General features: G+C 38.6%; 1 protein-coding gene across 1 annotated transcript; it reads right to left on the minus strand.

Moving 5' to 3' along the window:
* Window positions 1-11,825: 11,825 nt before the first annotated feature.
* LOC120423473 (uncharacterized) lies at window positions 11,826-13,546 on the minus strand. The gene is made up of 3 exons (XM_039587303.2): window positions 13,244-13,546; window positions 12,915-13,174; window positions 11,826-12,853 (listed from the first exon to the last, which is right to left on the minus strand). The coding sequence occupies exons 1-3, from the start codon at window positions 13,465-13,467 to the stop codon at window positions 11,925-11,927; spliced, it is 1,413 nt and encodes a 470-aa protein (XP_039443237.1). The 5' UTR covers window positions 13,468-13,546; the 3' UTR covers window positions 11,826-11,924.
* Between the last annotated feature and the right edge of the window lie 1,349 nt (window positions 13,547-14,895).

The following is a 14,895-nucleotide window of genomic DNA, read 5'->3' on the forward strand; positions in this document are numbered from 1 at the left end:
GAAATACTGAATTATTTAGAAGAAACTCTAAATTTGGAAATATGCTTAGGACCGAATTTTTATATTGAAAATCTAATTATAAACGTTTTTTTTGTTATTTTTTTCTATTTCTTAGGAGTCAAATGTTGATAAAAACTTTAAATAAAATTTGTACCAACCTTAACAGGTAGAAATACTAGCCCTAACAAATATTTTTTCTTGTTGAAAAATCTTCAAAATATATTTTCATAAAATGTTTGAATCTATATATTAGGGTGGGTACGTTTTTCAAAAAGTTCTCGGATCAAGTTTTAAGGCTAGTACGCTGATCGGAAGGAAAGGGGTCAAGAAACAGCTTTACGAACAGCAGAACAAAGGAGAGGAAGCGATTTCTTGGGGCTTTTCTTCACCCTCTCTGGCTTGCTTACTCTGCCGCTGTTGCCCATTTGAATTTTTTCTTGACCGATTTCTTCCGAAGTGCGTAAACCGCTTTAGTATGGTTCCCCTTGAAGGGCATGCCCATAGGGACTCTCATGCCAAATATCAGCGCATTTGGTTGTGAACTGGCTGCGCGATCAGGCTTAAAGTTTACATGGGAATTACTATGGGAAATTTGGACTTTTTGTTCAAGCGCTCCTATCGAGGTTTTTAAGCGAAGATGGCGTTCGAATGGTGAACGCCCGAAATGTCAAAATCACGCAGTGGTACCAACATTACGGAACAAGTGTGCCATGGCATGACAGCCACATTTTTTTTCTATTGTTGGTGCTACTGCGCGATTTTGACATTTCGGGCGTTCACCATTCGAACGCCATCTTCGCTTAAAAACCTGGATAGGTCTGGGAAAATAACGCGCCAACTTCTGGTATGGTCAGGCCTATGGAGAATGGTCTGGAGAACACTTTTACCGAAGAGAGCATATGGATTCGTTGTCCCTAGACCTGACGCATCGGCAAACAATCCGATGTCTCCGGAATCAACGGTTTTCCCTCCCCTTTGGGCATGCCCTTCAAGGGGAACCATACTAAAACTTGATCGGAGAACTTTTTGAAAAACGTGCCCACCCTACTATATATATAAAAAAATTCGATGCTTTGTTCGAACGCGAATCAGTTCAAAACGGAGTGTCGGATCGAGGTGCTCTTTGTTGCGTTGGGTTCGTATAAGCCCAAGGAAGGTTTAACTAATTGACACTTTGGCCACTCTGGAACCGATTCCGGAGCATCGGCAAATTGTATGGAAAAATTTACGTAAAATCAAATTTTGATCACAGGAGGATGAATAAGCAAAAAAGCAAAAAAAAAAAAAAACGTTAACAAACGAAAAAAAGGTCGGGTTAGGCTTGTTTTTCATATATTTCAAATCATTTTAAAATATCCTCATAATATGGAAATTAAGCTGCAAAACACCAAAAGAAGTGTTTCTCGATAGAAAAATGTTTATAATCCAAGCTACGGTTTTGGCAAAACAAATTCAGTAATGCCATATAAAATTTTCTATTTTTTGTTATGTACTCTCTGGAATTAAACTTTAAATAAATGTTCAGCAAAGTTTAGTATTTTTCAAGACATTTTTAGAAGTTTGTAAAATTGGTTTTTGATTGTAGTAATTCTGTAATTCTGTAATTTCGGAATACATTCGTACGGCTTCAGCTGAAGATTCATGCTGTCCCATGTTGCATGTTCGAGTGTAGACCTACGGAAAACCTTGCCGCGAGGAGAGGTGAGTGAACCTGTACACGAGCCACCTACGACATAATTCCTCGGGCGGCCCAGGTCAACTCGAAGTTACCCCAGGCACCCCCAGTGCAGGACACATTGGGGGTAGAAAGCGGATAGAATTAGCAAAACATTAAAGCAGAGCGCGAGCCATACTTTTAAAGTGGTATCTGCAAAGAAATTTGTATTAACAAAATGGTCAAAAATAAAAAGGCGATACTAATTAATACTTCCCTGCGACCTTGGAGGTCTCTCGGTTGGACATATAGCCGTGGACACCAAGCTTGGTAGCAATCCTTGACAGTCAGGGTGGTATTGATCACAGCTGATGTTAATTTGTCCTGCAGCTGTGTAGCAAGTCAGATGCTCGCTCATTCGGTTTGAAACGAAAAGAACAAAAGAGAACACAAGAAAACATTAGATTCTGATAGTGAGTTTTACACAGATATAAAGTGTAATATAATATTAAATATATTTATAATAATATTTTCACTTCACGATTATTTATTCGCAATTCGCATTTTTCAGTGTAAGAACGGGCCTTGACCGATCTTATGCACCAGGTTCCCGACGAACACGCACTGCCCTTACACCTACATCTCACCCTTGCTCTGAGTCAGTACGAGCAGCACGCTAGAACACGCTTTGAGTGTTCGTGCCAGGCATGCACACCTTCTTTTCCGGTTACGCATTTTAACTCGGCCGGGGGTGGTACATTACGTAGGGTTTGATGTAAGAATAAGCGCCTAACCATTTATAGTGTGCCTATCAACATTTCTTTATGCGAAAAATGTATTATTTATAGTTTGAATACAAACTGTTATCTACTGGGTATTGTTTTCTCCTGAAATCTTCCCTATTGTTGAGTCGTGTTTATCTATTGCTATTTCTTTTGTCGCGGTGTTTTGTTACAATATTTTGGTCCTAAGCATTTTATAAAAGTTTCTCAAAAGTACAATAACCGAACAAAAACCATCAAATCAAAGTGAAAAAGTTTGAATCAGTTGAGCAAAATAAAAACAGACGATAGATGCTAGATAAAATGGAAAGAATAGAAACCCCAGTTGACTCAACATACTGCGAATCAAAACAATACCGTCTACAATCACAAATTACTTCCCTTTCACACATTGTCGCGCCCCTTTCTTTTAGTCGTCTCGACTCTGACCCGCGGTGGTCAAAGGTTTACGAGCAGTTTCCGCAGGCCACCAGCTAGGTTACACCTTGTCAATTTAGAGCGTCCAATTTCCCGGGGTTACAAATTTCCCGGGAAACGGGAAATTTTCAGCCAATTTCCCGGGAAATCCCGGGAAATTTTAAATCTATATATATATAAAATTTCGACGGTTTTGTTCGAACGCGAATCAGTTCAATACGGAGCGTCGGATCGAGGTGCTTATTGTTGCGTTGGGTTCGTATAAGCCCAAGGAAGGTTCTTACGCAAAAAAGATACAACTTTTGCCACTCTGGAACCGATTCCGGAAAATCTGCAGATAGTATGGGAAAAGTTACGTAAAATCAAATTTTGATCACAGGAGGCTGAATAAGCAAAAAAGTTAAAAACGTCAACAAACGAAAAAAGGCATAACGAAGTTTGTCGGGTAAGGCAATATTATGCAACAAAATTGTATAGGACATCAACATTGACTGCAGGTAAAAAATCATTCAACTACAAGAAAATGTATTTTGGTATTTTTTGATGAGAAATTTTAAACTCGCCTCTGTGACCAGTTTATTGAAATGAGAAAATAAAAACATGCAGAAATTATTTTTTTCATGACAAATACTGGTTTCAGCTCTTGAACAAATGGTAAAGCTTTTTAGTGTTCCCGGACAGACGGTAATAATAAAATTCATGCCATTTCAAAAACAAATATTGTTAACACTCCTCCGTCCAAGCCTCCGAAACCGTTGCTTCGCTAATTTCAACTAGCTCGCATTTGGCCCCATTTCAACCAATCTTGATCGTTCTTGCAGCATTCGAACCGGTAGGATTTCAAGATTCATCTAAAACAAGAACGAACCTGATCCGACTTACCTGCTAGTAACACCGACTAAATTCGTCGAAGCAACTCTTTTTAGGCGCTCGTTTTAGAGAACACACCATGGCCAAATCAACAAGAAAGCATTAAAATTTGAAATCAACCATTCAAATTTAACTAATTTGGGGTCGCTGAACACGAATATGACACTAAGAACATTCCAAAGTATTCAGAAATCCAGAAATCCAAGATGGCGACCAATATGGCACCTGTAGTATATTGGGAACATATATTTGAGGGTGTAATAGTGATTCAACCACTCAAATCTAACTAATTTGAGGTCGCTGAACAAGAATATGACACTTAGAAAATCCCAAAGTATTCAGAATTCCAGAAATCCAAGATGGCGCCTGTAGTATATTGGGAATATTTTTTTGAGGTTGTAATAGTGATTCAACCACTCAAATGTAACTAATTTGGGGTCGCTGTACACGAATATGACACTTTGTATATTCCAAAGTATTCTGAAATTCAGAAATCCAAGATGGCGGCCAATATGGCGCCTGTAGAATTTTGGGAATATTTATTTGAGGGTGTAATAGCCATTCAACCACTCAAATCTAACTAATTTGGGGTCGCTGAACACGAATATGACACTTGGTATATTCCAAAGTATTATGAAATTCAGAAATCCAAGATGGCGGCCAATAAGGCGCCTGTAGAATTTTGGGAATATTTATTTGAGGGTGTAATAGCCATTCAACCACTCAAATCTAACTAATTTGGGGTCGCTGAACACGAATATGACACTTGGTATATTCCAAAGTATTCTGAAATTCAGAAATCCAAGATGGCGGCCAATATGGCGCATGTAGTATATTGGGAATATTTATTTGAGGTTGTAATAGTGATTCAACCACTCAAATCTAACTGATTTGAGGTCGCTGAACATGGATATGACACTTGGTATAATCCAAAGTATTCAGAAATCCAGAAATCCAAGATGGCGGCCAATATGGCGCCTGTAGTATATTGGGAATATTTATTTGAGGGTGTAATAGCCATTCAACCACTCAAATCCAACTAATTTGGGGTCGCTGAACACGAATATGACACTTTGTATATTCCAAAGTATTCTGAAATTCAGAAATCCAAGATGGCGGCCAATATGGCGCATGTAGTATATTGGGAATATTTATTTGAGGTTGTAATAGTGATTCAACCACTCAAATCTAACTGATTTGAGGTCGCTGAACATGGATATGACACTTGGTATAATCCAAAGTATTCAGAAATCCAGAAATCCAAGATGGCGGCCAATACGGCGCCTGTAGTATATTGGGAATATTTATTTGAGGTTGTAATAGTGATTCAACCACTCAAATCCAACTAATTTGAGGTCGCTGAACACGAATATGACACTAAGAATATTCCAAAGTATTCAGAAATCCAGAAATCCAAGCTGGCGGCCTATATGGCGCCTGTAGAATTTTGGGAATATTTAGCCATTCAACCACTCAAATCTTTCTTATTTGGGGTCGCTGAACATGAATATGACACTTGGTATATTCCAAAGTATTCTGAAATTCAGAAATCCAAGATGGCGGCCAATATGGCGCCTGTAGTATATTGGGAATATTTATTTGAGGTTGTAATAGTGATTCAACCACTCAAATGTAACTAATTTGGTGTCGCTGAACACGAATATGACACTTAGAATATCCCAAAGTATTCAGAAATCCAGAAAAAAAATAAAAATTATTCCCAACATACTACAGGCGCCATTTTGGCAGCCATCTTAGATTTCTGGATTTCTGAATACTTTGGGATATTCTAAGTGTCATATTCGTGTTCAGTGACTTCAAATTATTTAGATTTAAGATGTTGAATTACTATTACAACCTCAAATCAATATTCCCAATATACTACAGGCGCCATATTGGCCGCCATCTTGGATTTCTGAATTTCAGAATACTTTGGAATATACCAAGTGTCATATTCATGTTCAGCGACCCCAAATAAGTAAGATTTGAGTGGTTGAATGGCTTTTACAACCTCAAATAAATTTTCCCAATATTCTACAGGCGCCATATTGGCCGCCATATTGAAATTCTTGATATCGGAATACTTTGGGATGTTCTTAGCGTCATATACGTGTTCAGCGACTCAAATCAGTTAGATTTGAGTGGTTGAATCACTATTACAACCTCAAATAAATATTCCCAATATTCTACAGGCGTCATGGATTTCTGGATTTCTGAATACTTTGGAATGTTGGAATATTCCTCATATTCATACCCCAAATTGGTTGGATCAATCAAATCAAATCAAATTATTCGCTCTACAGCATTGCCTTGGCGTTCTCGATTGCGAGATTTCTACTCGAAACTACAGTCATCCCTCATATTCGGAACAGTTTACAGATCGGCCAATGTTCAGAAAATCATAGAAAATCGATAATTGAACTTAATGATTCGCATTCACCTTCATTTGAAAGCTTTTCTTGCGATCTTTCGATTGCTATATCAAACAACTGCAAATTTTAACTTTTATATCAAGTTTTTGAAGAAAAACTTTGACCCTTGGAATCCACAAATTCGGAACACTTTTTTCTTACGGATGTAAACAAACTTTGGTTCTCTCCATGAGTACACATTTTTTACAAAATAATGACTTCACGCACTGAAACCAACAAAACTCAAGCTTAGTTATGTTTTATGAATGGTCTGATAACTTTTTTGTAAAAATATCAGTTAAATTCAGGTGTTTCACAATTGTGGGAGGCACAATAACATCCCACAATCATGGAACAGGCAATTTGGAGGCAGAGTTTTGCCGCTCTGGATAAAGTATGTTTGGAATGGGGTTTTTTGTTCAAAAAGTACTACTTTTACTAGTGAAATAGCAAGAGAATGTTCAAATTAAGGTCCTAAAAATAGTAGGGTCGACACAAAAGCTGAATTTGGCATGTTATTGACAAATCACCATAAAAGTGTTCCGAATTTGTGGGTGTTCCGAATATGTGGGATGACTGTAGGTGTTCGAAGGCTTGATTGTTGAGGCAATTGCAAACCTCTTTTTACACCTTAGCTTCCATCCACCCGGGATTCGAACTGACGACCTTTGGATTGTTAGTCCAACTGCCTACCAGCGACTCCACCGAGACAGGACCCAGGGAGACGACTCCTACACCTGGACTGAGCTAACGACCTAACCTTTTTAGGTTAGTCCGGGGCCAACATTTACTTCCCGTCCGACGGAAGGCGTGATCAGACAAATCTCGTCTCGAAAAATGCCACCGGGACCGTCTGGGATCGAACCCAGGCCGACTGGGTGAGAGGCAACCACGCTTACCCCTACACCACGGTCCCGGCATATTGGTTGGATTTGAGTGGTTGAATGGCTTTTACAACCTCAAATAAATATTCCCAATATACTACAGGCGCCATATTGGCAACCATCTAGGATTTCTGAATACTTTGGGATATTCTTAGTGCCATATTCGTGTTCAGCGACACCAAATTAGTTACATTTGAGTGGTTGAATCACTATTACAACCTCAAAAAAATATTCCCAATATTCTACAGGCGTCGTATTAGCCGCCATCTTGAATTTCTGGATTTCTGAATACTTTGGAATATTCTTAGTGTCATATTCGTGTTCAGCGACCTCTAATCAGTTAGATTTGAGTGGTTGAATCACTATTACAACCTCAAATAAATATTTCTAATATTCTACAGGCGTCATATTAGCCGCCATCTTGAATTTCTAGATTTCTGAATACTTTGGAATATTCGAAGTGTCATATTCGTGTTCAGCGAACCCAAATTAGTTACATTTGAGTGGTTGAATCACTATTACAACCTCAAAAAAATATTCCCAATATTCTACAGGCGTCATATTAGCCGCCATCTTGAATTTCTGGATTTCTGAATACTTTGGAATATTCTTAGTGTCATATTCGTGTTCAGCGACCTCTAATCAGTTAGATTTGAGTGGTTGAATCACTATTACAACCTCAAATAAATATTCCCAATATACTACAGGCGCCATATTGGCAACCATCTTGGATTTCTAGATTTCTGAATACTTTGGAATATTCTAAGTGTCATATTCTTGTTCAGCGACTTCTAATCAGTTAGATTTGAGTGGTTGAATCACTGTTACAACCTCAAATAAATATTCCCAATATACTACAGGCGCCATATTGGCAACCATCTTGGATTTCTAGATTTCTGAATACTTTGGGATATTCTTAGTGTCATATTCGTGTTCAGCGACACCAAAATAGTTACATTTGAGTGGTTGAATCACTATTACAACCTCAATAAAATATTCCCAATATACTACAGGCGCCATATTGGCCGCCATCTTGGATTTCTGAATTTCATAATACTTTGGAATATACCAAGTGTCATATTCATGTTCAGCGACCCCAAATAAGTAAGATTTGAGTGGTTGAATCACTATTACAACCTCAAATAAATATTCCCAATATACTACAGGCGCCATATTGGCAACCATCTTGGATTTCTAGATTTCTGAATACTTTGGGATTTTCTAAGTGTCATATTCTTGTTCAGCGACCTCAAATTAGTTAGATTTGAGTGGTTGAATGGCTATTACACCCTCATATAAATATTCCCAATATACTACAGGCGCCATATTGGCCGCCATCTTGGATTTCTGAATTTCTGAACACTTTGGAATATACAAAGTGTCATATTCGTGTTCAGCGACCCCAAATCAGTTGGATTTGAGTGGTTGAATGGCTTTTACAACCTCAAATAAATACTCCCAATATACTACAGGCGCCATATTGGCAACCATCTTGGATTTCTGGATTTCTGAATACTTTGGGATATTCTTAGTGTCATATTCGTGTTCAGCGACCCCAAATTAGTTAGATTTGAGTGGTTGAATGGCTATTACACCCTCATATAAATATTCCCAATATACTACAGGCGCCATATTGGCCGCCATCTTGGATTTCTGGATTTCTGAATACTTTGGGATTTTCTAAGTGTCATATTCGTGTTCAGCGACCTCAATTGGTTAGATTTGACTGGTTGAATCACTATCACACCCTCAAATAAATATTCCCAATATACTACAGGCGCCATATAGGCCGCCATATTGGATTTCTGAATTTCTGAATACTTTGAAATATACCAAGTGTCATATTCGTGTTCAGCGACCCCAAATTAGTTATATTTGAGTGGTTGAATGGCTATTACACCCTCATATAAATATTCCCAATATACTACAGGCGCCATATTGGCCGCCATCTTGGATTTCTGAATTTCTGAACACTTTGGAATATACAAAGTGTCATATTCGTGTTCAGCGACCCCAAATTAGTTAGATTTGAGTGGTTGAATGGCTATTACACCCTCATATAAATATTCCCAATATACTACAGGCGCCATATTGGCCGCCATCTTGGATTTCTGAATTTCTGAACACTTTGGAATATACAAAGTGTCATATTCGTGTTCAGCGACCCCAAATCAGTTGGATTTGAGTGGTTGAATGGCTTTTACAACCTCAAATAAATATTCCCAAAATTCTACAGGCGCCATATAGGCCGCTATCTTGGATTTCTGGATTTCTGAATACTTTGGAATATTCTAAGTGTCATATTCGTGTTCAGCGACCCCAAATTAGTTAGATTTGAGTGGTTGAATGGCTATTACACCCTCATATAAATATTCCCAATATACTACAGGCGCCATATTGGCCGCCATCTTGGATTTCTGGATTTCTGAATACTTTGGAATATACCAAGTGTCATATTCGTGTTCAGCGACCCCAAATTAGTTAGATTTGAGTGGTTGAATGGCTATTACACCCTCAAATAAATATTCCCAAAATTCTACAGGCGCCTTATTGGCCGCCATCTTGGATTTCTGAATTTCATAATACTTTGGAATATACCAAGTGTCATATTCGTGTTCAGCGACCCCAAATTAGTTAGATTTGAGTGGTTGAATGGCTATTACACCCTCAAATAAATATTCCCAAAATTCTACAGGCGCCATATTGGCCGCCATCTTGGATTTCTGAATTTCAGAATACTTTGGAATATACAAAGTGTCATATTCGTGTTCAGCGACCCCAAATTAGTTACATTTGAGTGGTTGAATCACTATTACAACCTCAAAAAAATATTCCCAATATACTACAGGCGCCATCTTGGATTTCTGGAATTCTGAATACTTTGGGATTTTCTAAGTGTCATATTCTTGTTCAGCGACCTCAAATTAGTTAGATTTGAGTGGTTGAATCACTATTACACCCTCAAATATATGTTCCCAATATACTACAGGCGCCATATTGGTCGCCATCTTGGATTTCTGGATTTCTGAATACTTTGGAATATTCTAAGTGTCATATTCGTGTTCAGCGACCCCAAATTAGTTAAATTTGAATGGTTGATTTCAAATTTTAATGCTTTCTTGTTGATTTGGCCATGGTGTGTTCCCTAAAACGAGCGCCTAAAAAGAGTTGCTTCGACGAATTTAGTCGGTGTTACTAGCAGGTAAGTCGGATCAGGTTCGTTCTTGTTTTAGATGAATCTTGAAATCCTACCGGTTCGAATGCTGCAAGAACGATCAAGATTGGTTGAAATGGAGCCAAATGCGAGCGAGTTGAATTTAGCGAAGCAACTGTTTCGGAGGCTTGGTCGTCCGTGTAAGTGAAATATGCCTTGGACGGAGGAGTGTTAAAATAACAAAGAATGTTATGGAATCTTTTTGAAAAATCCATTTTTGCATAAGGGTTTAATAACAGTTTATGTTATAACAAAATTTGTTATTGGTCTGATATTGGTTGAAAGCCAAAACAACTTTGGAATAACATTTTTTGTTATGGAAGAATACCTCCAACTGTTATTGGGAATATCGGATTAGTTGTTAAAATAACAAAATATAATAACAAAGATTTGTTAGAAGAATAATTAAAAGTGTTATTAGTCTGTTATTACAATAACAATCGAATAACAAAAAAAAAATCATAACGACGACTAACAAATCTTGTTATAAATAACATAAAACGTTATTGGCCTAGTATTTTCAAATATCAAAAAATGTTATTCCCAAGTTATTTCCGTCTGTTCGGGTTGGTTTTACTCTAAACAACCCAATGTTTTCAAATATTTGAAGCAAGCTTTGAATTTATTTTTGCATTTTTTGAGAACAAACAATAGCATTAGATTTTCATCACATTTGATAATGGTAAACAAAAACGTAAAATAATCTCAATTTTAATTTGGAGGTAAGGAGTTAATATTGTTTTGATGAAATAACATCAATCTGTTAAAAACTTACCTAATTGTAATAATTTAATACTCATTTAGGATCATTCCAGATCGGCCATTTGGCGGCTATGTACGACCTTAAGCAAGATCTATTCCAAGTTGCTTGAAAAGTTAATATTATCAGAAATAATTCTGATATCATAATTTCTGATAATCTGATTGATTATATATAAACCAAAAAATACATATAATTGAACAAAATCATGTTGAGTTTGTTCATTTATTATTTTTTTAAGAGCAATTTCAAAAAATAGTTCCAAAAATTTGAGAAAATTTATACTTTCGCTTGAATTTCGGGAATTCTCGGGAAATTTACAAATTTCCCGGGAAAAGGGAAATATTTTTTTTTCGGGAAATCCCGGGAATTCCCGGGAATTTCTTTCCCGGGACGGGAAATTGGACGCTCTAGGTGTGTCATCCATAAGGGAAGCTTTGTTGACCTGTTGTTGTTGTTGTTGTTATTTTATTTATTTCCGGCAGCTTTAACCTTTCGGTCATTCGCTGCCCCTTTGTTGACCTGGTTACAGTAGTTTTTGTTCAGAGCTTTCAACAGCGACAGCAGGAATCCGTGGGAATCTTCTTGTCTGCCAACAACGAAATCCGCATCAATCTGATTAAGTATAGATTGAATAAGAGGAAGGGAAGTTGGTCGGGCTTTTGCAAAACCACCAACGTTTTTATGATTATGCATGTAATGCAATCCTTATCGCGGCATTCCTGGCGATGGGACGATTGTGATACGCATGAGAGAAAAATATCTTGTTCCATGAGTTGAAGATACTAATTTCAGTAACAATTTTTTATTGAATACACATAACGACCATTCCAGTCGATGTTTAGTCATAACGTTGTACTTATCAGTCAAAAACAACACTTCATGTCAAATAAAACAAAATACAATCTAACTTACCTAAAATCCTAAGATCCTCACTTCTTCGCCTTGCGCTTCCGTAGCAGCGCCGGAAAGACGCCTTTGCGCCAGAACTCGTACGCTTCCTTCATCACCCCGTCGACGTACTCCTTGTCGTAATCGATCCACACCTGCGTCACCTGGCGAGACTTTTCAAAATCAAGCGCGGCCACCCCCAACAGAGCTTTGGTTCGGTGGGTCATGTGCATTTGCAGCTGAATTTGTGCGAAATATTTCTTGGAGAGTTTCTTCACGTCGATGTAGCACTCAAAGGTCTTTGGCGTGTACGGACACTTGATCTCGAGCACGAATTCGTCCGCGAGACCGTCCGGTGAGGCTCCCATCCAGGGAAATTGGGGATCCAGCACGAGGCCGGCATTGCGCAGTGAGGGATACTGCTTTTGAAGCACGGCGAAAACGTGCCCCTCAAGGTCCGTTCCCCGCTTCATGGCGAACGAAAAGCCCGACTTGATGCCCATGATTTTATCACACAGCGAACCACGGAGCATCGAGCAGCGGGAAGCTTCGTGAATCCGGGACGCCGTGATCCGACCCTTGCGCAGTTCATGCCACAGGTCGGTGTCGGCCTGTTCGACGGTGAGGATTTCCGCGTTGTAGTAGTTTTCCTCCTGCATGCGACGGCCGCAGAATTCGAGAAACTGTTGCGGATCTTGGCCGTTGTACTCCTGGATTAGGTTGACGAGAGAAAGCTTTTGGGCGGATTCGAGGGCGACCGGAGACGGTGGGGCAGTGACTTCCTTCTTGAGTTTTGGGAGTGGGGGAAGCGTTGCCACCGGTTCAATGTTGACCGGTTTGAGGACATTGTCGTTGTTACGTTCGCGTTTGATCTTCTTGAGGGTGATTTCCTGATTATTTTCCAGCTCTTCGAGCTCCGTCTGTCTTTGCTGAATCCACAGGAGGAAGGCGTAGATTTTGGGACATTTATCTGAAACAGATTAAAACTAATGAATAACATTCAATCGATTAATGAGCAGTCCGAGTCAAACCTTTGCACAACTTGCAACTGGCAGCATTGATGAGATCTTCCCCGGATTCGTTGATCTCGGTCCGAATGTTGTGAATCTCAACCGTTGGTTTAACGTCCTCCACCTGAGCCTTTTTCTTCTTTCCTTTCGTCACAGGTTTTACCAAAGTATCCAGCTGGATCACCTTTAAAACTCCCTCAACGCTGAAAACGTTCGACTTTGCTTCCTTCTTGATCGTGACATTCTCCACGATAATGCCGTCGGTGACCTTTTTCTTCAAGCTGCAAGAATAATGCAATAAATTAGCTCAATTGAAGCAAATTATCATCAAATTACCTCAATCTACTTACGATCGCGTTCTTCTCCCAGTCTTGGCCGATTCGTCACCTTCCGATAAGTTGTTTTCCTTCACAAAGTCGTCGATTGAATCGGCCTCCAGCAGTGGCACCTCCGCGAGAGACGACAGCTTCATGGTGATCCGTAAAATGCACTTTATAACAATCAGTAGCGACACTAGCGCGAATGCTAAACATAAGATTATGTTGGCGGCATATGCAATCAAACGGAATATCATCCGCTTTATGCTCTGGCCGAAGGACCTGCAGCAGGTGTACGAAGCTCAAGAAGGATCACGAATTTGCGCCAAATCAAACCAAACAAAAGATGCGAGAGAACTGTCAAATTGAAAATGTCAACCACGGGCGAAATGGGGCGAGGGTGGAGATTACGTTACGCGTCTTGTTGATCATCACATTTAAACGCGTGTAATCAAAGGTAGAGATCCTAAATAGGGAGACTGGTCGAAGTGAATTTGACGTACCCAAACAGACACGAGTTTGACGTATCCAAACGAGCATTTGCCTTTACGCCCAGCAAAACTTATCAGTGTTGCCAAGCTTAAAACATACGTTGCCAGATCGATTTAGCAAGCTTAGACCAGTCTCCCTATTTAGGGTCTCTAGTACCGCCCCTTTCAAATGTTGCTCCAGATTTTATCAATTTTTAAATCGAGGCCAACATTTCAAAAAGCATCATGTACACACCATCCTTTTTGAGAAAAACGTTTTTGAATGTTGAGCATCCATTTTCAATTCCCATTTTAATATAAAAGCAAAATAAGATGTTCTAATGATAACAAACGATGAAAAAGGTTGCTTTTATTGATACTTGATCATCCTAATTCAATAAAACATTATTTCCGTCATTTTATTTGAGAAAAACAAACATAACTTCTTTTGAAATCACCAACGTCTATATCACTCTGCTGTCATTGAGGGGGACGCTTTGTTATGATTCGTTTTTCTTCGCCGAATGTACATGGCCCTTTTTTCATGATGCTTTTTTTTCGTCACAAGGTTCATGTAGTCTTTTATTTGACAGGTTGACAGGCCTGTATAAACAGGGACTTCTGATGGCAGAGATTTTGTTTATGTTACTTTATTTAAAATCATGATTAAACAGACTTTACTGAAGTAACTTTTGCTCATTTTTGGTGGAGAGGTAGCTTATTAGGAGTACTTCCAGAATATTGAATAACCCAGAAAGTGTCAAAATGTACATGATGCCTTTTGAAATGTTACCGTCGAATTTAAGAATTTAAGAATTCTAGATTAAATTTTCAAAACAACCTATCCCTCATGGGTTTCCTATGCAGATAGGACCTTTTGAAAATTTAATCGAGAATTAAGGAATTTAGGATTTTAGGAATTTAAGAATTTCGACGGCAACATTTCAAAAGGCATCATGTCTAGCATCATGTACATTTTGACACTTTCTGGGTTATTGCATATTCTGTAAGTACACCTAACAAGCTACCTCTCCACCAAAATTGAGCAAAAGTTGATTCATTAAAGTCAGTTTAATAATGATTTTAAATAAAGTAATATAAACAAAATCTCTGGCATCAGCAGTGCCTATTTTTATAGCCCTGTCACGTCAAATAAAAAACTACTGAACCTCGTGACGAGAAAAAGCAACATGAAAAAAACGCCATGTACATTTG

The sequence above is a fragment of the Culex pipiens genome, chromosome 2 (assembly GCF_016801865.2).
Source record: "Culex pipiens pallens isolate TS chromosome 2, TS_CPP_V2, whole genome shotgun sequence".
Classification (NCBI taxonomy): Eukaryota; Metazoa; Arthropoda; class Insecta; order Diptera; family Culicidae; genus Culex; species Culex pipiens.

What these genes read in the sequence shown, in the direction of transcription:
- LOC120423473 (XM_039587303.2), bottom strand. Translation starts at nt 13,467, where the DNA reads ATGATATTCCGTTTGATTGCATATGCCGCCAACATAATCTTATGTTTA. An exon ending in ACTGGGAGAAGAACGCGATC is followed by an intron (nt 13,175 to 13,243) that starts GTAAGTAGATTG and finishes TTATTCTTGCAG; the next exon opens with CTTGAAGAAAAAGGTCACCG. An exon ending in CAGTTGCAAGTTGTGCAAAG is followed by an intron (nt 12,854 to 12,914) that starts GTTTGACTCGGA and finishes AATCTGTTTCAG; the next exon opens with ATAAATGTCCCAAAATCTAC.